At 35.5% G+C, this 22,001-nt stretch overlaps 1 protein-coding gene across 1 annotated transcript in view; it reads right to left on the bottom strand.

Annotated features, from left to right (window-relative positions):
- Positions 1–22,001, bottom strand: part of WWC3 (WWC family member 3) — a 208,851-nt gene that overhangs the window by 43,515 nt on the left and 143,335 nt on the right. Inside the window, exon 9 of the mRNA XM_007500942.3 lies at positions 696–938. Within this exon, the coding sequence (XP_007501004.2) occupies positions 696–938 (243 nt within the window). The remainder of the gene's footprint in view (positions 1–695; positions 939–22,001) is intronic.

Below are 22,001 nucleotides of genomic sequence, written 5' to 3'. Positions count from 1 at the left end.
TATATCTAGATATAACTAGAATAGACCTCAGCTGGCATTAAGTACAATCTTCTCATTTTAGAGTTGAAGAAACGAAGGTCTAAAAAGGTTAAAAGACTCATCCAGGATGATGTGGCTAGTAAATGTCTGAAGAGGGATTCTTACCCAAGTGTTGCTGGAAATAAAAATCATTTAAATCCAAATGAAATCTATACATCTATTCATTACAGTGTCTCTGTGTGATCATGAGAAAAATCACTTGACCCCTTAAATGTCCTTTCTGAGACTGTAAGAGAAGATGCTAATTTGTTTTTCTCACTGGAAGTTCTTTATATTAATAAAGCCTAGATCTACATTCTGTGAAAACAAGTAATCTCTCTAATTTGAACTGAGTCAACAACCACAGGCACACTAGTGTACCTTTTGGCTTTAGTGCCACCCTCAATTACCTTGTTTTTCTCTTAATTATGGTTACTCTTTTAATGTTCTCCTTTATCAGAAAAAGAGCCAGGGGTCTGAGAAGCACAAACTCTTTCAAAGAGCCATCTATCACATACTTGTTTACTTCCTATTTCTTTCTTTGACCCAACATAAAAACACAAACAAATGCAAGTGGTTGCTTTTGGGTAAGTTAAGTAAATATTGGAGATCAAATAAAGTTGTGTTAGAAAGTTGTACAACCTCATCCCAAAAAAAGAGTAATAGAATCATCAAACCTTTCTGTGGCCCCATGGGCAGATGTAGCTCTAGCCCTTTGAATTTCTTCCTCTAAACGCCTTTTCTCGTCTTCCAATCGGGCAATATCTTCTGGAGATCGTCTTTGCTGGCTGATGAGTTGTAGTTCTTGGAGGAGGGCTTCTTTTTCTTTAATGAGCTGGAGGCGGTCTCTGTCTGCCTCTGCTATTCCTGGCCAAGACTCATTATCTAACAAGGCCAACTGCTGCTGTATATTTGCCACTCTTTAAAGAGAGAAACAAGAAAAAAAGAGAGTGAGCGGCAGAATAAAACCAAAAAATGAAGAAAGAACAATAAATCACATAAAGTATACTTGGACATCAGCTTTAACTCTATCATGAGAAGGGATCAGTTTCTCTGAGAATGACAGGAGAAAAAATAAGATGAATAGTTCTCTGGCATAATTTCTTCTACTCAGGACAGAACTGGAGTTGGCAACAATGGATATTTTGCTTGCTTGAGGAAACATACAAGAAGGCTAGTACTTTTACACACACACAGACCCATACACACACACTCCATGATTTCCAAATTAATTTAAATTGTTCTCATGATCAATTTCCTTTAGAATGGGCATTAGATGAGTAGTTTTAGAATGTAAATTTATCCAGGGGAGAGAGTGTGGCTTCTATTTATATTTTCCTTCTTTATATTCGGGTCATTCATCCATTTTGAGTTTATCTTGGTGTAGGGTGTAAATGTTGATCCAAACCTAATCTCTCCCACATTGTCTTCTAAATTTCCCAACAGTTTTTTTTTTTTTATCAAATATTGGGTTTTAGTCCCCAAAACTGGGATCTTTAGACTATCTTGCTGAGGTCATTTATCCCAAGTCTATTCCACTGGTCCTCTTTTCTGTCTCTTAGCTAGTACCAAATTGTTTTGATGACCACTGCTTTATAGTATAGTTTGAGATCTGGGACTGCAAGTCCTTCTTCATTTGCATTTTTTTTTCATAATTTCCCTGGATATCCTTGATCTTTTGTTATTCCAAATGAACTTTGTTATGGGTTTTCTAATTCAGTAAAAAAGATTTTGGTAGTTCAATGGGTATGACACTAAATAAGTAAATTAATTTGGGCAGGATTGTCATTTTTATTATGTTAGCTCATCCTACCCATGAGCAATCAACGTTTTTCCAATTGTTTAGATCTAGTTTTAATTATGTGGAGAGTGTTTTGTAGTTGTGTTCATATACTTCCTGTATTTGTCTTGGCAGATAGATTCCTAAGTATTTTATATAATCTAAGGTGATTTTAAACGGAATTTCTCTTTCTAATACTTGCTGCTGAAATGGGTTGGAGATATATAGAAATGCTGATTACTTATAAGGGTTTACTTTGTATGTTGCAACTTTGCTAAAATTGTTGATTATTGCAACTAGCTTTTTGGTTGATTCTCTAGGATTCTTTAAGTAGATAATCATATCATCCGCAAAGGGTGATAGCTTGGTCTCCTCATTGCCAGTTTTAATACCTTCAATTTCTTTTTCTTCTCTAATTGCTACTGCTAGTGTTTCTAGTACAATGTTAAATAATAGAGGTGATAATGGGCATCCTTGTTTCACTCCTGATCTTATTGGGAAGGCTTCTAGTTTATCCCCATTGCAGATGATGTTTGCTGATGGTTTTAGATATATACTGTTTATTATTTTTAGGAAAGGCCCTTCTATTCCTATTTCTAGTGTTTTCAATAGGAATGGGTGTTGTATTTTATCAAAGGCCTTTTCTGCATCTATTGAGATAATTATGTGATTTTTGCCGGTTTGCTTGTTAACATGGTCAATTATGTGGATGGTTACCCTAATATTGAACTATCCTTCCATTCCTGGTATGAATCCTACCTGATCATAGTGGATAATCCTTGTGATGACTTGCTGGAGTCTTTTTGCTAGTATCCTATATAAGATTTTTACATTTATATTCATTAGGTAGATTGGTCTATAGTTTTCTTACTCCGTTTTTGACCTGCCTAGTTTTGGGATCAGTACCATTTTTGTGTCATATAATGAATTTGGTAGAACTCCTTCTTTGCTTGTTCTGTCAAATAGTTTGTATAATATTGGGATTAGTTTTTCTTTGAATGTTTGATAAAATTCATTTGTGAATCCATCTGGACCTGGGGATTTTTTCTTAGGGAGTTCTTTGATGACTTATTCAATTTCTTTTTCTTATATGGGGTTGATTAGATAATCTATTTCTTCCTCTGTTAGTCTATGCAATTTATATTTTTGTAAGTATCCATCCATATCTCCTAGATTGCCATATTTGTTGCCATATAATTGGGCATAATCGTTTTTAATGATTGGTTTAATTTCCTCTTCATTAGAGGTGAGGTCTCCCTTTTCATTTTGGATACTGTCAATTTGGTTTTCTTCTTTCCTTTTTTTAATTAGACTGATCAGTACTTTGTCTATTTTATTTGTTTTTTCAAAGGACCAGCTTCTAATCTTATTTATTAAATCAATAGTTCTTTGACTTTCAATTTTATTAATTTCTCCTTTGATTTTTAGGATCTCTTATTTAGTCTTCATCTGAGAATTTTTAGTTTGTTCACTTTCTAGTTTTTTAATTAGCATGCCCAATTCATTGACCTCTGCCCTTCCTAATTTATTAATATATGAACTCAAGGATATTTCCCTCTGAGCAGATCATAGGTTTTGAAAGGATGTCTAATTATTGTCATTTTCTTCAATGAAATTGTTATTTCTATGATTTGTTCTTTGACTAACCAGTTTTGGAGAATTGTATTGTTTAATTTCCAATTAATTTTTGATTTACCTCTCCATGTACCCTTACTAATTATTATTTTCATTTCATTATGATCTGAGAAGGTTGCATTTATTATTTCTGCTCTTTTGTACTTGTTTGCAATGTTTTTATGCCCTAAAACATGGTCAATTTTTGTGAATGTAACATGTGCTGATGAAAAGAAGGTGTATTCTTTTTGTCCCTATTTATTTTTCTTCACATATCTACTAACTCTAATTTTTCTAAGATTTCATTCACTTCTCTTACCTCTTTCTCATTTATTTTTTGGTTTCATTTATCTAGTTCTGATAGAGGAAGGTTCAGGTCTCCCACTAGTATAGTTTTTCTATCTATTCCATCCTTGAGCTCCACTAGTTTCTCCTTTAGAAATTTGGATGCTATGCCATTTGGTGCATGCATGTTGAGTACTGATATTTTCTCATTGCCTATACTGCCTTTTATCAAGATGTAATTACCTTCCCTATCTCTTTTAACTAGATTTATTTTTACTTTGGCTTTGTCAGATATCATGAATGCGACTCCTGCCTTCTTTTTATCAGTTGATGTCCAATAGATTTGGCTCCATCCTCTTACTTTCACCCTATGCGTATCTTCCTTCCTCATGGGTGTTTCTTGTAGACAGCATATGGTAGGGTTTGGGGTTCAATCTAATCTGTTATTCACTTGTGTTTTATGGCTGAGTTCATTCCATTCACATTCAGAGTTATGATTACCAGCTGTGTATTTCCCAGCCTTTTGATTTCTACTCCTAGTCCTGCCTTTTCTTCTTTCATTATTCCCTTCTACATCAATGTTTTGTTTTTAATCAGTCTCCCTAATTCCCACCCTTATTTTACTTCCCTTGCTACCTCTTTCCCTTCTTATTCCCCCCCTCATTTTCTGTGCAGTCTTTTTAAAACTACCCCCCATTCTCTCTCCCTCCCTGATACTGCTTCCCTCCCCACCAGTCTGTTTGTTACCCTTCTAATCCCCTATAGGGCATGAATCTACTCTCTACCCCCAATGGATTGGATTGTTCTTCCCTCTTTGAGACAATTTCAATGCACATAAGAGTTGAGTATTTCCTATTTCCAACCTCTTTACCCTTCCAGTGTATTGATGTTCTCCCCCCTCCCACCATGAGCTTCTTTGTGACATATAAATTTGTCCCCTTTTGTTTCTTTTCATATTAACCTCTTTTTTTAGCTAAAGTTTTGTATATATACATATGTGTATGCATTTATGCATACATATATCTATATACCTATTTATGTCTTGTTATTTCATCCTATACTGTTTGTCACTGTTCCCTCTAAGCATAATTCTTCTAGCTACCCAGGTGATAACAATAGTTTTTAATAATTACCAATGACCTCTTTTTTTATAGGGATACATATCATTTTAACTTATTGAGTCTCTTTAAAAACAGTTTTGTTTTGTTTTTGTTTTGTTTTTCTTCTTTCCCCCTCTTTTTTAAATTACATTTTGATGATTCTCTTGAGTTCTGTGCTTGGACATCAAATTTTCTGTCCAGGTCTGGTCTTTTCTTTATGAATGCTTGGAATTCTTATATTTTGTTGAATGACCATACTTTCCCCAGTAAGAATATAGTCAATTTTGCTGGGTAGTTGATTCTTGGATGTAGACCTAGTTCCCTTGGGTTCCGGAATGTCATATTCCATGCCTTTTGGTCCTTCAGTGTAGATGCAGCCAGATTCTGTGTTATCCTCATGGTGGTTCCATGGTATCTGAATGACTTCTTCTTGGCAGCTTATAAAATTTTTTCTTTGGTCTGATAGTTCTTCAATTTGACTATAACATTCCTGGGTGTTGTCAGTTGGGGATTAAGTACAGGAGGTGATCTGTGGATTCTTTTAATATCCACTTTTCCCTCTTGTTCTAGAATATCAGGGCCATTTTCTTGAATAATTTCCTGTATTATTATGTCCAGACTGTTTCTTTTGCCATGGTCTTCTGGTAGACCAATGATTCTTAAATTATCTCTCCTTGAACATTTTCTAAATCTTCTGTTTTGTGAATGAGATGCTTCATATTTTCCTCAATTTTTTTCATTCTTTTGGTTTTATTTTATAGTGTCCTCCTGCCTTGTGAGATCACTTAATTCTAGTTGTATTCTGGTTCTTAAAGACTGGATTTCATCCCTGGCTTTTTGGTCATCCTTCTCCTTCTGGTCTGATTTTCTTTGGGGTCATCTTTCATTCTCCTTACCTCATCTCTCATCTCCGTTGCCCCATTTTTCATCTTCTTTGCCTCTTCTTTTATCTCCTTTGCCTCATTTTCAATCTGGTTGACTTTGGCTTTCAAGATACTATTTTCTATTTCCAGATGACTTATCTTAGTTTTTAAGTTCTTTTTCCAATTGTCTTCAGCCTCTCTTAATTGTGTTTTGAATTGCATTTTGAGTTCTTCCAAAGCCTGTATCCAATTCTCTGGGATTTCTGATTTATCTTTTGAAGATCCCTCCTCCTCTGTTCCATTTGCTCTTCGTTCGTTGCCTGTATAGAAGTGGTCTATTGTAATTTCTTTCTTCTTTTTCTTTTGTTTGCTCATATTTACCCCTTCTTTATTCCCTGTATTTATCTGTGCTCTTGCTCCTCTCATTTTTTTGGTTTTGGGGTTTTCTGTCAGTCTCCCTTCTTGGAGCTTTGACAAAAGATCTTTCCGTGCAGTCTGTGGAGGATGGGTGTTGGAGTTCGAGCTTCCCTGTCCTCTGGAGGCTTTTGATTGGATTAAAGTCCTGCAGTCTATGGGGGAGGGATGTTGGAGCTTGGGCTTCCCTGACCTCTGAAGACTTTTGATGGGATTAAGTTCAGCTGGTTTGGGCTGGATGTGCTCTGAGGCCAAAACCTCCTAGAAGGCTGGAGCAATATGGAGGGTCTCCTCTTCCGTGACCAGGCTGCCCGCTCTCCGCTCCCTCTCTAACTACTTCCCCACCACCTGTGTTCAATGCTCTGGGCCTGGCACAGCCCTGTCTACAAGGTGAACCCTCTAGAAAAGAGCCTTTGCTCACCCAGAGGTTCCCTCTGCTGCTGGAGGCTTATCACTCTAGGTGGTGGTGGTGGTGGTGGTGGGGTCCTGAGGGTACCTTTCTTCTGCTTTCCCCTTAAACCCGAGTGTTCTTGAATTCTGACTTTTGGGGGATGTACCTTTTGGATTGAGTCCATAAGGAGGGTTCCTTGGCTCTGTCTTTTTTTTAGGTTTGATTTTCTGTCCCCTAGGAGCATTTAGTGTGTAATTGGTAAGGAAGGATATTCAGAGATCTGAACTTTTGCTGCTTCTATGCTGTCATCTTGACACCGCCTCCTGTGGTTATATCTATGACTACATATTATATACTATGACTATAAGTAAAATCATAGGATCAATAAATTGTTTTAATCCAGATCTGTGATTTTTTTCAGCACATGGCACTCCATGTAGAAATTTGCTCACCTATCAGAAGAAGCCTTTTAAAAATTTGCCATCTTAGACAATGAGTTAGACTAGGAGAGATTAAATAATTTTCCCAGTTTTCACAGCTTGCATGAGTCAAAGTCAAGACTTGTTCTACTCTGTAGGTAATGATGTGCAAAAGAAATACTGTTTAAAGAATGAATTGGGTATGTCAACCTTCAGAGAAAGAAATGATAAACAAAACAAGCAAGATATACTTTTATATATACATATTTTTTTTGGTCAAATATTTCCTTCTCTAATGTGGGAAGGACAGGGAGGAAGAGAGATACTTGGGAATTTTAATGTAACAAATGAATTAAATTTTTTTAAAGGGTAAACTGGGTCTTCCAAACCCCAAGACCAGCCCTCTAGCCAATATACTAATTTAGCTCTCTGCTTTCAGCATATAATTGTATTCTAAATTAGAAAGAAAATAATGTATATTTAAATTGGAATATAAGCTAGATAAAAAGGAACCTGTGAGCCAGGAAGACCTAGGTTTAAGTCCTACTTCTAAAATACAATGTGTGGACCTGGCAAATCAAATAACTAATTAATGTTCCAGATAATTCATTAAGACTCTATCTTTCTTAGCAGTCTGCTAAGACAACAGTCTACATTGAAATAGAGTTTCCATACATGTGTGGATAGTCAAGCAACTTATAGCTCTTTTCTAAAAACCATCCTCAAAGATTCAAGTGGCATATGATGTCATTTTTCTTAACTTTTATTGATATCTTATTTTTATATCCCTTCATTTCCATTGCTTCCAAGGCATAAGAATGGTAAAGAGCTAGGCAACTGGGGATAAGTGACTTGCTCGGAGTAACACAGCTAGGAAGTATCTGAGGCCAAATTTGAACTCAAGTCCTATCTCCAGACCTGATTCTCTATCCACTGAGGCATCCAGGTGCCCTTATACATGTAATGTTTTACAGAATTCTCAACCTATGAAAAGAAGAAGAGAGGGGCATTTTCTCATCTCCTTTAGTTTTCTCATCTCTCTTTGGCCAAGCTCCACGGGATTGTAATTACAAATGATTCAGTTTCATTTTTTGGTCATTGTTTCCATTTCTGTATTGTTTCTTTTAAAAATCACATCATCAATCAAGTATATATGAAGCTCACACAAATGAAGTTGTATCGATCTGATTCTACCTTTTTGTGTAGACAGAAATGACCTAATTTTCATTATTAAGCACCAAGTAAAACTTTCACAAAACCCATCAACTAGAGCGTCAGAGCCTTTCCAGGTTTCTATGTACTATATTGTTTATCCTGGCGCCAGTTTGGCATCAGGCACACTGTTTCTTCTATGATTTTTTTGATTAAAGTATTCAGGAGTTGAAAAATGAAATGCAAGAATCGTGGTCTGCATTATTTTAAAAGTTTAGAAGGATTTCACTTCAATGAAAAAAGGAAAGGATAGTTTATATTATTAAAGCAAACTTCTTCCTCCCTCCTCCCCTTTCACTGCTAAAGAAAACACAAAACCTTTTAAAAATAAGGTCAGATTTGTTTTAGCTTCATAAGTTTAAATATGGCCAGAAGAATTTGGGTTAGGGGGTAAAAGGGGGGAGTGTTGGAGCACGTGTTTCCTGGCTGTGACATGGAATGTCTGATCTGAACTAAAGCAAATGCTGTATATGTTCTTGTCAATCAAACACTAACACTTCAGCAGCTATTTCAGTAAAAATAAGGCAATGAGAAAAAAATTATGCCAAAATAGAACAGTCTTTCCCAATGCATGGAGTAAAGACTAGTTCAAACAATAAGGAACAAATGAAGCAGGGGGCACCCTTACTCCTTGACTTCTCTACACCTGCTCTGCCCTACTTCGCCAGCTTAGACCTCATGGGGCAACTGACCAAGGAAAGTCACTTCATGGCTTTTCATACTATTTGGGTGACTGGGGACTCAAAAACTCCAAATCTTCAGGGGAGAAGGAGAACTACTGGCCCTTAGCATCTGTCCTTCAGATCCCTAAGCACAGTCATCTAGGGGTGCTAATGTGCCTTACAGACTTCTGGGGGTTGCCTTCCTCTTCCCCTTTCCTTTCTATCTGCCTTAAATGTGAATTCTTTTCTATTTCTTGTCTCCCCCAACTTCAGCGTAAGCTCCTTAAGATTAGGGACTTTGGCATCTCATTTTTTTTCCCTATGTGAATCCATAGTACATAATATTTCACCCACAGAGTGCTCTTAATAGATTTTTTTCATTTGTTTCTTCATTTATTCATACCAAATCAAGAGAGAAAATTTCAGTCAGTTATTTGCATTTTTTTTTTTTAGTTAGCACAGTGCTGGGCCTGGGATAAAGGAGACTAGAGTTCAAATCTAGCCTCAGACACTTACTAGTTGAGGTAAAGTCACTTAACTTAATCTGTTTGTCTGTTTCCTCAATTGTAAAATAATAGTATCTGCCTCAAAGGGGTTTTGTGACAATAAAATTAGATCATATTTGTAAGGTGTTTAGCGCAGTGCCTGGCACATAGTAGGTGTATATACATAGTACATATATATATACATATATACATAGTATATAAAGGGTACCAATTATTATTAGAAAATTTAATTAATATATGCAATAAATTAACATGTTATAATGAGTAAACTAATTTAACAATATATGATCATTTCAGATCCCTACATGTATAAATATTTATATACACATATGTAGTATATGCTACATATAGAAAAACAAAATATTAAAATAATCAATAAACAGCCTCTCAATATAACTATTTAAGCAAGGGGTTTCCTCACTGCCTCCTGATGAGCAGGCTATCAAAAATTAGAGGTCTAGCACAATTCTTTACACACTTTTTGGTAACAATCTTGATGCTCTAAGCCTCTACTCAAATAGAACTCCGTGCTAATGGATTGCTTATTGACTTAAAACCCCCCCCAACACAAATTAACATTATCTCGGTGGTACAATAGGTTGAATATGGAGCCTGGATTTAGAAAGACCTGAGTTCAAACCCAGGCTCAGATACTATATTCAGGTATGTGACTGAGCAAGTCACTTAAACTTCCCTCAGTTTCCTCATCTATAAAATGGAGACAATAATAGCACCTGCCTGTTAAGAATTATTATGAAGATCAAAGGAGGCATGTAAAGCAATCAGCACAGTGTCTGGCATATTATTTTGTTAAACGTTTCCCAAATTGCATTTTAATCTAGTCTGGGTTTCACTTTCGAGTTTTGCCAACAGTGAATTTAACACCTCTGTTCCAACACCAGGTGCCAATCTGAACAGACAGAGGGAATTTTCTCATGGGAGAGTCCCTTCACCAGTGAAATCACAGGTCCAATGTAAAAATAAAATAAAATAAATAGTATGGGAAATATGCAGAATATTGTAAGCTATATGGAAAATGTCAGTGCTTTACAAAGACTAAGTGAGCCTTATTTACTATTGATTGTAATTGTCAGAGATCATAATGCACCTGAAAGTTTCCAAGGAAAGTCTCTGCAATTATATTCAATGAGGGTAGGTTGGAGGTGAGGGACAGATCTATTATGTGCCAGTCAACTCTGCTAAGTACTTGACAAATATCTCCTTTGATCGTCCCAACTATCAATTAAGGTAGGGGCTGTTTTGCAGTTCCATTTTGCAGTTAAGGAAACTGAGGCAAACAACACTTAAGTAACTTGCCCATAGTCACACAGCTAATAAGTGTCTTCTTGACTCTAAGCCCATTATCCATCCATGGTAACACCAAGCTGGGGGAAAGGTGATAAATTTCTGCCATAATATTTTACAAATCTTAAAGGACTATACAAATGCTAGTAACAAAAATGATGAAGATGATCCTAGGTACCTGAGGTCTTGGGGTTCAGAGAAATTAAAATGATGGGCAATGATGACTCTGTGACAGATACATTCTTGACAGCTCCTTCTGAACCCTTCTCTAGTTCCCTCAAGCATAATGATCAGAAATATCACCAAGCTGACTAGCAGAGGTTGTAGGAGCCCAAAATTGGATCCTACCAAATCTGTAGACCTGCTTAAGAGATTTCTGAATGGGTCTGAGGCAATTTAGATACTCATTTTCCTGCAGAGATTTATACCTACAACTAAGCTATTTGGTTTAAAGTAGATGGATGACACACAAACCTTAGAACCTTAGAATTAGCTAATGCCAATTTTTATTTTTTTTTTATAAAAACCCTTACCTTCCATCTTGGAGTCAATACTATGTATTGGCTCCAAGGCAGAGGAGTGGGAATGGCTAAGCCATGGGGGTTAAGTGACTTGCCCAGGGTCACACAGCTGGGAAATGTCTGAGGCCAAATTTGAACCTAGGACCTCCCATCTCTAGGCCTGGCACTCAATCCACTGAGCTACCCAGCTGCCCCTTAATGCTAATTCTTAACAAAGTTAAGTTCTTTGCCAGGATTCAAACTACTGCACAGGATAATACACTGAGAAGCCCCAAAGGGCCTGGAGATATTTGTATAATGAAACAGATAGAGGAGTTGTACTTTATTTTTACTGGTCTTATATTTAATTTTTCTCGGAAAAGTTTCAAGTTAATAGTCTTCTAAAAAGTCTGTCTATTTGTTCAAAAGTGCTAAGGCATGCCAAATGCTGTCACTGAGGAAAAGATTAATGAGTGAGGCAACTAAATCAGGATAATGAATCTTTCAGGAGCAGTAATGGATCAAGTTGGACTTGAACATTTATCTAAATCTAACCTCCCAAACTAAACATTACTGAGGTCACATTACTAAAACTGAAAGAAAACAAATGTCTGTTATGCAGAGGCATAAAGTAAGTAATGTCGAATCAGGCATTAGATTTAGAGACATCTGCAAGTGTAGTACGGCATTCTACAATTTGAGATTGAATGAAAGAGGTGAACAACTTGTCCATCACAACAGACAATCTTTCTTAAAACTGGTATAAGTTTTTACTTCTTCTACTTTGACTTATCTTATTATTTGTCATTTTAGTCCAATTGCTATCTTTGACAAATACATAAATTTATGTTTGCCGTATGTAGGTAAATGATCTTTTTTGTGGGGTTCCTATTAAATGATTCTTAGTATATGATCAAGTCTATAGTACATGTTTATTGAATTCAACCTATCTTAGTAATTCTGTGATTTTCCCACAAGACTTTTTTCTGTGAGACTGCTTTTCCCTGCCACTATTTAATCAATATATTTTTTGGTAAGCATAGTACTAGTGTTAAGGTATAAAAAGACAAAAAAAAAATATCAGTCCCTGCTCCCAAAGGGAGCTTACATTTTATTAGGAAAAACACCACATATGTATAAAGAAGTAAACAAAAGTAATTTTAGGAGATTTGCTAACAGATTGGGGCATCAGAGAAATGACTCATGTAGGATGTGGAATTTGAGGTGACCTTTGGGGAAGAAAGGGATTCTAGGAGTCAGAAGTTGGGAAGTAATATGTCTCAGTATCCTATGCAAAATTACAGAGAAAGGAGATATTTACAAGGAACAGCAAGTCAGCTGGTTTAGCTGGAAAGTAGAGTGAGTGGGGGGGGGGGTGAATAATGCATAAAAAACCTGTAACCATACTGGGGAGGCAGATTATGAAGGGTTTAAATGCCCAACAACGGAGTTCATTTTTATTTCTGAAGCAATAGGAAGCTATTAGAGCTTTTTTAACAACATGGCTGGATATATACTTTAGGAATATTACTGTAGCAGCTGTTTGGAAAATAAATTGGTGAAGGGTGGGGTTGGAAACAAGGACACCAATCTATTGCAATGGTCTAGACAAATAGTGATGGAGGGCTGATAAAGGAGACAGCCTTATGATGGGAGAGAAAGGTGCTGTGGAAGTAGACTTGTCAACTGACTGTGAGGGTTATTCAGAAGGAAGTCAAAAGATGGCTCTTAAGGTTGTAAACCTGGGTTATGATCTCGGTATGGGAAGAAGTATAGGTATAGGAAGTGAGACGATTAGTTCTGTTTGGTGAATGTTGAATTTGAGATGCCTTTAGGACATTCAATAGGAAATATCTAATAGGAAGCTGGTACTACTGAATTGGTAGCACTGGAGAACAACTAGGGACAGAAATATAGATCTGGATGTCCATTATGCTAATTCATATGCCAGTTTTGCTATAACTTGAAAAGATTTTTTATTTTCTTCCCTTTGCCCCCAAAGAAAATACACAGCAAAAATGAGTATTTGTTAGAAAATCCAACTTGCTAGATGAAATAAATTCTGATTCTCACTAGCTGCTAGTGCATTCCTTCTGTAAAACAATTACTATTTATTCATTTTTTACATCATGTATTCATGTACACACTGCTCTACCCTAAAAGAATGTACACTTGAATTCAAGGACTATTTTGTTTTTATCTTTATTATCATAAGGGCCTAACCCAGTGACTAGGACAAAGTCAAGACTCAATGTTTGTTTATTAAATGAATTTTCTAAGAGAGTCAGCGTTGTGGTGATATAGAAAGATAATTATATATACATCCCAAGTGTTACTAGAGTACCCATGAACATTTTTTGTAAAATCCATAAGAAGTTTCAATATATTTGATACATCTTTAGAGGATTTATGGGAGAACATGGACAAAAACTGCATGAGATGAGGACTTTATAGAATAGAGAGTAAGCATATCAGTGACCTCATGGATCACTGACATATAAGAAAATACTTGAAGTATGGAAATATTTTACTGCCTTGCATATTTCATATCTCATGTTCACCTCATCTCCAGTTCTAACAACAAAATCAAGAAAAATATTTGTCCTACTTAATGTTTAATCCTCATTTTTTTCTTATTTTGAAATGGCTTCTAACAGCTGGGGGATGTGGTGAAAGAGAGAGTATGGGAAATGGTAAAGAATGTCCCTTTAAAGAATATATTTTATTCTCAAAAGTTAGACAAAGGCAGAGCTATTACTGACTAAAGGCAAAGGGAATATCTACATGGAGGGGAAAAGGCAGTACACTGTGTCATAAGGTGAGTGCTGCCCTTTTTTCTGGAAGTGTGTCTTCACTACAGCAACCATCATTCTAGTACCTTGCAAAGGTGATCCTACAAGGGCTCTCTAACAGCTCTCACCTCTGCAAGAACCATTATGTTTATCTAAGGTAGAACTGTCCATGCTGAAGTCCAACTGAATTTGCTCTAGGCCAAAGAACTGGTTGAGCTAAAGCTCTGAAAAAAGGATAAAATTAAGGAATCTGCCATGCTCTTGCAAAAGTTCAGGTGGTGGCCTTTCATTTGAATTCGATGAAATTTTATTATTTCCTATTTACAAAGAACTCTCTTCTTCCATTTCTTCCATAATAGCATAGAAATCATGTCACAGAACTGCATTTGCTCTCTGTTGCTTTTGAAGCACAGGTGCTGTGAAGCTAAAATTTGAGCAGGGGGAGGGAACCCATCTCTTCACTAACTTTATCAATTATCTACCTGATTTTTACTTCCCTCACAAACACGCTAGTATGCATATATACTGTTTCTTCAGTGAATCAGATATTTGGTCCATAGGTCACTTTTCAGCAATATGAATAAATATTGAAGCAAGGCATACAAATTAGGAATCCAATTAACTTTGCCAATAATTATTATGTAATTTGGGGTAACTTAACATTTTAAATTGCTCTCAATTTAGAAAATTGACAAGTCTGGCACTGGCCAAAATCAAATCTTATTTTTTCCCAAAGAAAATCTTGAGTTTTTAGTTATTTAATCAAAAAAAGTGTAAAGGAAAAAATTAATGAAATGAAGAATTTCAATTAAGAGGACTAATTTCCAGTGCTTTACCCATTGTTGGCATAAAAAAATCAGGTCTTTAGCCAAAATTAATCATTGCATTGTCATATTTCACAGCTTTCAAAACAAAAATAAAACATATGGTAAGAAAAGAACACTCCAATCAGGAAAAAGAAATCTGGTTAAAGTTTACTTCAGGCAGCCATCTGGAAAAGTTTTTTTGGCAGTGTGGAATACTTAGGCAAAAATATCTGTGCTAAAATCGTGTGCTCTTTTCCAGTGCAAAATTCAGAATATGTTAATGATGATATAGTCTGCTTATTTACAGTTCAATATTTATCAGAGTAGTCAAAATCATAGCATGTTAGAGGGGATCATGAGGATTGTTTCATTCAAAATCACCCAGAGAGGTACAAATTTGCCTAAGATCTCATAGCTGGAGTAAGACTAGGATTCTATGCTGGCATCTAATACAGCATTGTTTCTCTTATAACACACCGCCTCTCTTTAAAAAGATTGGGCAATCAGTGTATGTAGGATGCAGATATGCTATGCTATGTGTTTTATCATATATGGTTCAATGAAGTATTCCTTCCATTTTGGGTCTTATACTTTGGGTATAGGGCAGAGGGAGGAGAATGGGAGTGTACTTGATATCTTTACATCTACAGAACTCAATGCTACTGAAAAATAGAAACATGAAAAACTATCTATCTATATCTATCTTGTTGAAATAATCAGCTATTTCAGTATATTATATATCAGCAATATTGAAAGATCTGATTTTAAATCTATAACTCCATTTCAGCATTCAGGCAGCCTTTGAGCATCTCTGTACTGTGCTACAAGCTGGAGGGGAGTATGGTGGTGCTGACGGTGATGATAAACAAGAGAAGTACAAATATTATAATCTATTTACAACTTAGCACACAATTCCAGAAAGAAAACTAATATAAACTACAAAGGTGATAAAGGTTGGGACACTATTAAGAATCATGATTATACAATTTATTCAAAGAGCAGTTGATCAATGGGAAGACATTTAGGGACAGTGGATAGACTTCAACTCTGAATACAAAAACCAACTGTCTTCTGGGATGAGTTTTCTTTGAAATTTCCTTCTTCTAGTACTCTCAAGACATAAAAGTCTGATGGACTTTCAGAGCATATAAAAGCACATCAATTTTATCTGGCTTCTTTCTAATTTTAGGCATCATAAGGTAGCAATTTTAGAGATGTGAATCAATAGATACAAATGTATATATATAACATATATAAGCAATTTCATTTATATTTCTATATTTCCAGTGGCTTATTATAAAAAAAAATCTGCCTAAATGACTAGAGTAGTATGGGAGAAGAAATCACTGTTAATCAACAAACATTTATTAGGGACCTACTCATGATCCAGTTACTGTGCTGGGCATCAGCGATTGAAATGCACAAGTCAAATAAATAGTAGCAGCCCTCAAGATTATATTCTAATAGGAAAAGAGGTAAATAATAGAATGTAAACTTAGTAAGTATACTAGGAAAATAAGAAAGGCAGTCTAACCAGTAAATTTCCAGGTTTTCCTGGTCCAATCCATTTTAACTACCTCTGTTTGAATAATGTTCTTAATAGATGATACTCCCCCTATTATTCTCCTACTCAGAATCCTTAAGTGCATTTGCCAGTGATTAACAAGTAAGTCCATATTCCTAGAAGACATTCAAGGGCTTCTCTGCCCTGGCTCCAAAATAACTTTTTGTCAGAATTCCCACTACTAAAGACTGAGTTCAAGTTTTCACACTATTTTTTTATTCAGACCATTTCCCCCTCCCATCTACACACTATCCTTCACATCTGGAATGAATTACCTTTCCCATTCCTTAAAGACTAGACTATGTGCTCCCATATAATTCTCCCTCAGAACTTAGCACCACATCTGGCACATAGTAGATGCTTAAGAAATGATTATGAATTAATTGTCCATGCAGTCTTCCCTAATAATCAGTGGAAAATGAACTCTACATTTTCAAATAGCCTCTAATATTCTGTTTAGACTTCTATATGTTTATGTTCTAGAGTGTATTTTTTAAAAACTCTCATCTTAAATCTTAGAATTGATACTAAGTATTGGCTCTAAGGCAGAAGAGTGGTTAAAGGATAGGCAATTGGGTTAAGTGACTTGCCAAGGGTTACACAGCTAAAAAGTATCTGAGGCTATATTTGAATGCAGGACCTCTCGTCTCCAGACCTGTCTCTATCCACTGAGCCACCTAGATATTCCTAATGTGTATTTTAATGATATTTTTCTATTATATTTCACCAACAGGAGTCCAGGCCTTTTTAGGTAGAGGATAATGTCTTATTTCACATATGGATACCAAGCACCAAAGCAGTGACTTGCCCATAGCTGAAATTAAACAAATGTTTGGTTGATATAAGCTCAAGGAATATGAAATTTAGAGCTTAAAGGAATTTAAAACAGAACATTAAGAAATGCTCCATATTTTCTCCAAAATCAAGCTTTTTTCTACTGGCACTAGACATGCTTACTTTATTTCAATGAAATTAAAATATAAAAAAGAACAAAAGTGATCAAAACTGGTGAATCTCAGATCATTTTCACACATTAAAAGAAAATTGTGGGGCAACTTGTGGCTCAATGGATAGTGAGCCAGATCTGGAGATGAGAGATATTGGGTTCAAATATGGCCTCAGATACTTCCCAGCTGTGTGACCACTTAAGCCCAGTTATCTAGCCCATACAGAACTTCTGCCTTGGAACTAATATTTAGTGTAAATTCTAAGACAGAAAGAAGATAAGGCTTTTTTTTAAAAAGATAGGAAAAAATGATAATTTTTCCATTGTTAGTTTTCAGATTGAGGGCAGTTAGGTAGCAACTTAAGTGTTTAAAGTTCCAAATCTGTAGTTAGGCAGACTCATCTGGCTGCAGACATTTACTAGCTATATGACTCTGGGTAGTTCACTTAACTGTTTGCCTCAGTCACTTAACTGTTTGACTCAGTTTCCTCATTTTAAAAAATGAGCTAGATAAGGAAATGGCAAGCCACCCCAATGTGTTTGCCAAGAAAAACTCAATTTGGGGTCATGAAGAGTTAGACACAGCTGAAATGACAGACCAACAAGTTTTCATATTGTATTATTTTTTCAGCTGTAACTCATAAAGTAAATAAAAAATAAAAACTCATAAAAATACAAAGAAACACAAGGACTAAGGATGGTATCACAGACATCTGTGAACAAAATAATATGTTGGCCATAAAGCAAGAGTATAGGATAATCCTTTTTTGATAATATGTCAAGAGAAAACTAGGAAGACCCCCAGCCCCCAAAGCAGAACTCTGGTGGTTAACTTACTGTAGAGGATAAATAAGAATCACACAAAATGAGGAGCTTTGGATGCAATGAAATTTGCATCATTGGAAGAAATCTTATGACAGATCCATTTATATATTTAAGGATTTTTAATACTTTTAGATAATTTATTGCAATGTTAGAACAGACATGAAATTTTAGTGTTAAAACCATTCATTCTAATTACTTCATTACAAAGATGAAGAACCCAGGATCTAGTTAGGAGACATGACATATCGATGTATATGTGATATAATGAATATAGACTAATTTCCAAATTATTTAAAATCAGTTCTACAGTAGCCTTGATATTTTCTAAAAAATCTTGCATAAACTAGAAGAATCCTATATATTAACAAAGATTCCTATTTACCATATATTTTAAATGTATTTAATACACCTATGAATTTTTTCTTGACTTACATAATTCCCTGTTCCTCATTCTTAGAGACCAACTTCTAGTTAAAAATATTAAAACTATAAATGGTCATCTCAAGGATTGAATGCATTAATAGCCTGTGATTTTCACAATCATATAGCTATCTTAAATGTTATTCATTTTGTTTTTAAAACGAGCTTTTAATATTACAAGGTTTCAAAATGCAATTTACATTCCAAAAGTAATCTTATGGTATTTTACTTTGTGCCATGTCAATGTGCAATTTTCTGTTGTTTCTAAAATATTTCTGCTTTTTGAAACAGCAGGCTGGGTTCTGCGCAAGTTGCCCATTCCCATGTACTAGAAATAAGGAGCAATAGGTCTGAATTCCTCATTCCTGTAGGTGGTATCAGATTATTGCCTTACAGGTGCTATCTGAATTACAGTTTACATTAATATAGACTTCACTCTTCCTGTTTGCCTTAATTTGCTTTTTGACATTCATAGGAATCAGGGAACTTCCCAGTCCAAGTTGTTAGCCAGTTTTCAAAGAGGTATCCTCTGCTTGCTTCACTCTAAGGTGAAGTTTTGTACAGTGGTCTCTACTACACAGTTCAAAACTCCTACTCTTTGTTCACCCAACAGGAAAGGACTAAATAAATGGAATATAATGGACACTATTGTGCTACAAGAAATGATGAAGAGGACATTTTCAAAGAAACTTGGGAAGGTCTGTATGAACTAAAGCAGAGTGAAGAGAAAGATACTAGGAGAATAATTTATATAACAGCAATACGATTGATATAAAAAACTTAGTAAGACTTAGAAATTGACCAATGCAGTGACCAACCATGATACCAGAAGATTCATGATAAAACATGCAATTCACTTTGAGACAATGGGGATGGATTCAGGGCAAGAATGAGACATTTGTTTTTTGTATGGATGATGTGGGAATTAGTTTTGCTTAATGATGTTATATTTATTACAAGTTTTACATGGTTTTTAATTTGGATTTGGGGCAAAGTAGGAAGGCCTGAGAATAGATTTTTGTTCTTTTAAAATTAAATTAAACTTTAGAGAAAATAGAAACTGCTACCCTGGGCCTCTCTAACTTGGCAAAGAGAAAGGGTGAGTCTAAAGCAGACTATACATCAGAAGTCCATTAAAAGCATCATGGTAAAGCTTCTGTCCATTCCAGTGCTTCAATTAACTTCATTATAAAAATAGTTAAAGCTGCCCATCTTGGAGTAACAGTGTAGGAGAATCAAAGTAGATGTTGGTTAATTGAAGAATGACTGAACAAACTGAAGTGTAAAGAAAAATCCATTATGGCTTGGAAAGAAACAATAGGGATATATGCTAATGTTTGTCAAGTTTATAGTAATCAAAAGAAAAAGAATTTTAAAAAGAAATAATGAGTATGAAGAATCCAGAGAAAAAGGAAAGCTTGGGTGAACTTATACAACATAAAATAAACAGAACTGGAGAACAATTTGCACCATGATCACAGTAATATAAAAGGAAATAATAATTTTTAAAAGGCAGAGCTCTGACTCAGTGTAGCTACCACTGTGAACTCCAGAGTGCTAAAAGTGAAAAATAATGTGCCTCCTTTCTCTTTGTAGAAAATGTCCTTTTATTGCAGATTTTGGTGTTAGAAGGAACCTCAGCATCCCGTGAACAAAAAAGGAATGCCCATTATAACATATGGAACAAGAAATGTTATAGTCTGTTTAAGGACATTTAGGCAGGTAGAACCCATAATTCCCAAAACAACTCACACCACTTTTTTTTTTTAAACCGTCATCTTCCATCTTGGAGTCAATACTGTGTATTGGTTCCAAGGCAGAAGAGTGGTAAGGGCTAGGCAATGGGGGTCAAGTGACTTGCCCAGGTCACACTGCTGGGAACTGTCTGAGGCCAGATTTGAACCTAGGACCTCCCATCTCTAGGCCTGGCTCTCAACCCACTGAGCTACCCAGCTGCCCCCAACTCATACCATTTTTGGACCACTCTAATTGCCTGAAAGTTTTTTTATATTAAATCTAAAATGGACTATTTGTGATTTCTACACATTGCATGTATTGTGTTCTCTAGGAGATGTGGTGTAATATATAAACTATGATAAGGTACATACTGTCAGAAATGGTCAACATGCTGATTTGTTTTACTTAACTAAACTTTTTTTTGGTTGTATACTTTGCAGAGCAATGTGGATTGGAGGAGGCATTTATAAATGAAAAGAATATCAATGAAATAGTTTTCTGTTAATGTTGCCTATCATTGCCCTTGTAATTTCACAGTTTGTATCTCTAGTCACAAGCCAGCTATTAAAAACAATACAAAGCAGAGGAATAAAGGGAGTTTTTATTTAAACAAGTTGCACACACCCCAGACCAAACATATCCATTATCATCTAATTATTCAAAACTATATTAGAAGTGCCAGTTATAGAAAAAAGACAGAAAAAAATTGAAGGAATAAGCTCAGGCAAAGAGGAAACAAAATAATCACTGTTTTTTTCAGAAGATATGATAGAGAACCTTAAAGAGTCAACTAAAAAAACTAATCAAACCTATAACATCATCAGCAAAGTTGCAAAATGCAGAATTAGGTCACACAAATCATCAAACGTTTCTAGATATGAAAAATAAAATACAGTATGGAGACAGAAAGAAAAATTCCACTTAAAACAACTACAAACAGTATAAAACATTTAGGAGTCTACCTGACTACACAGAGGAACTATGTGAACACAAAAGACTGTATACAGAAATAGAAATCTAAATAATTAGAGAAACAGTAATAGCTCATGGGGGTCGGCCAGTATAATAAAAATGACAATGCTAACTGTATTCATTTATTGATTCAGTGCCATACCAATCAAACTACTGAAGCTACATACGAATCAAACTACTGTACTGAGCTAAAACCTGCCCACCCCACAAAAGTCATCTGGGGGAACAAAAGGTAAAAATATCAAGGAAACTAATGGGAAAAAATGGGAAAGAAGGGGACAAAGACTACCAGATCTCAAATTATACTACAACGCTATAATCTTAAAAACAATAATTTGTACAGTAACAAGAGTGTTTTACAAATAATCAACTCTGAAGACAATAATTAATGCCTTTTATGAACAACTCTCATCAACAGCCACCCACAATTCTAAAGGACTCGTGATGAAACATGAAAACCATCTCCACATAATGGGCTGATGCTCTCACAGTGTAGATTATAGCAGATTTTCTTTTCCTTCTTTTCTTTTTTGGACATGGCTAGCTAATGCAGGAATTTGTTTTGCATGACTACACATAACTGTAATTGGTTTTGTTTTTCCTGTCTTCTCTAGGAGAGAAGGGGGTGGGGAGAGGGTAAGAATTCAGAGATGAAAATAAAGCTACATTTAAGAAAAAAATTTAAATAATTAAAATTCAATTCAGTGAATATGCTGACTGTACAAAGCACTATTTGATATGCTGAGTAAAATCCAAAGAATGGGTAAAGCATAGCTCTTGCTCTTATGGAGCTTGCTGGCTAGGAGTTAAGAGAGTGACACAGTGGACAGAGCACCAGGGCTGGAGTCAGAAAGACCTGAGTTCAAATAT

The sequence above is a fragment of the Monodelphis domestica genome, chromosome 8, assembly GCF_027887165.1.
Source record: "Monodelphis domestica isolate mMonDom1 chromosome 8, mMonDom1.pri, whole genome shotgun sequence".
NCBI lineage: Eukaryota > Metazoa > Chordata > Mammalia > Didelphimorphia > Didelphidae > Monodelphis > Monodelphis domestica.
Note: the sequence above shows the minus strand (reverse complement) of the source record. Positions and strands in the feature narration are given on the sequence as shown.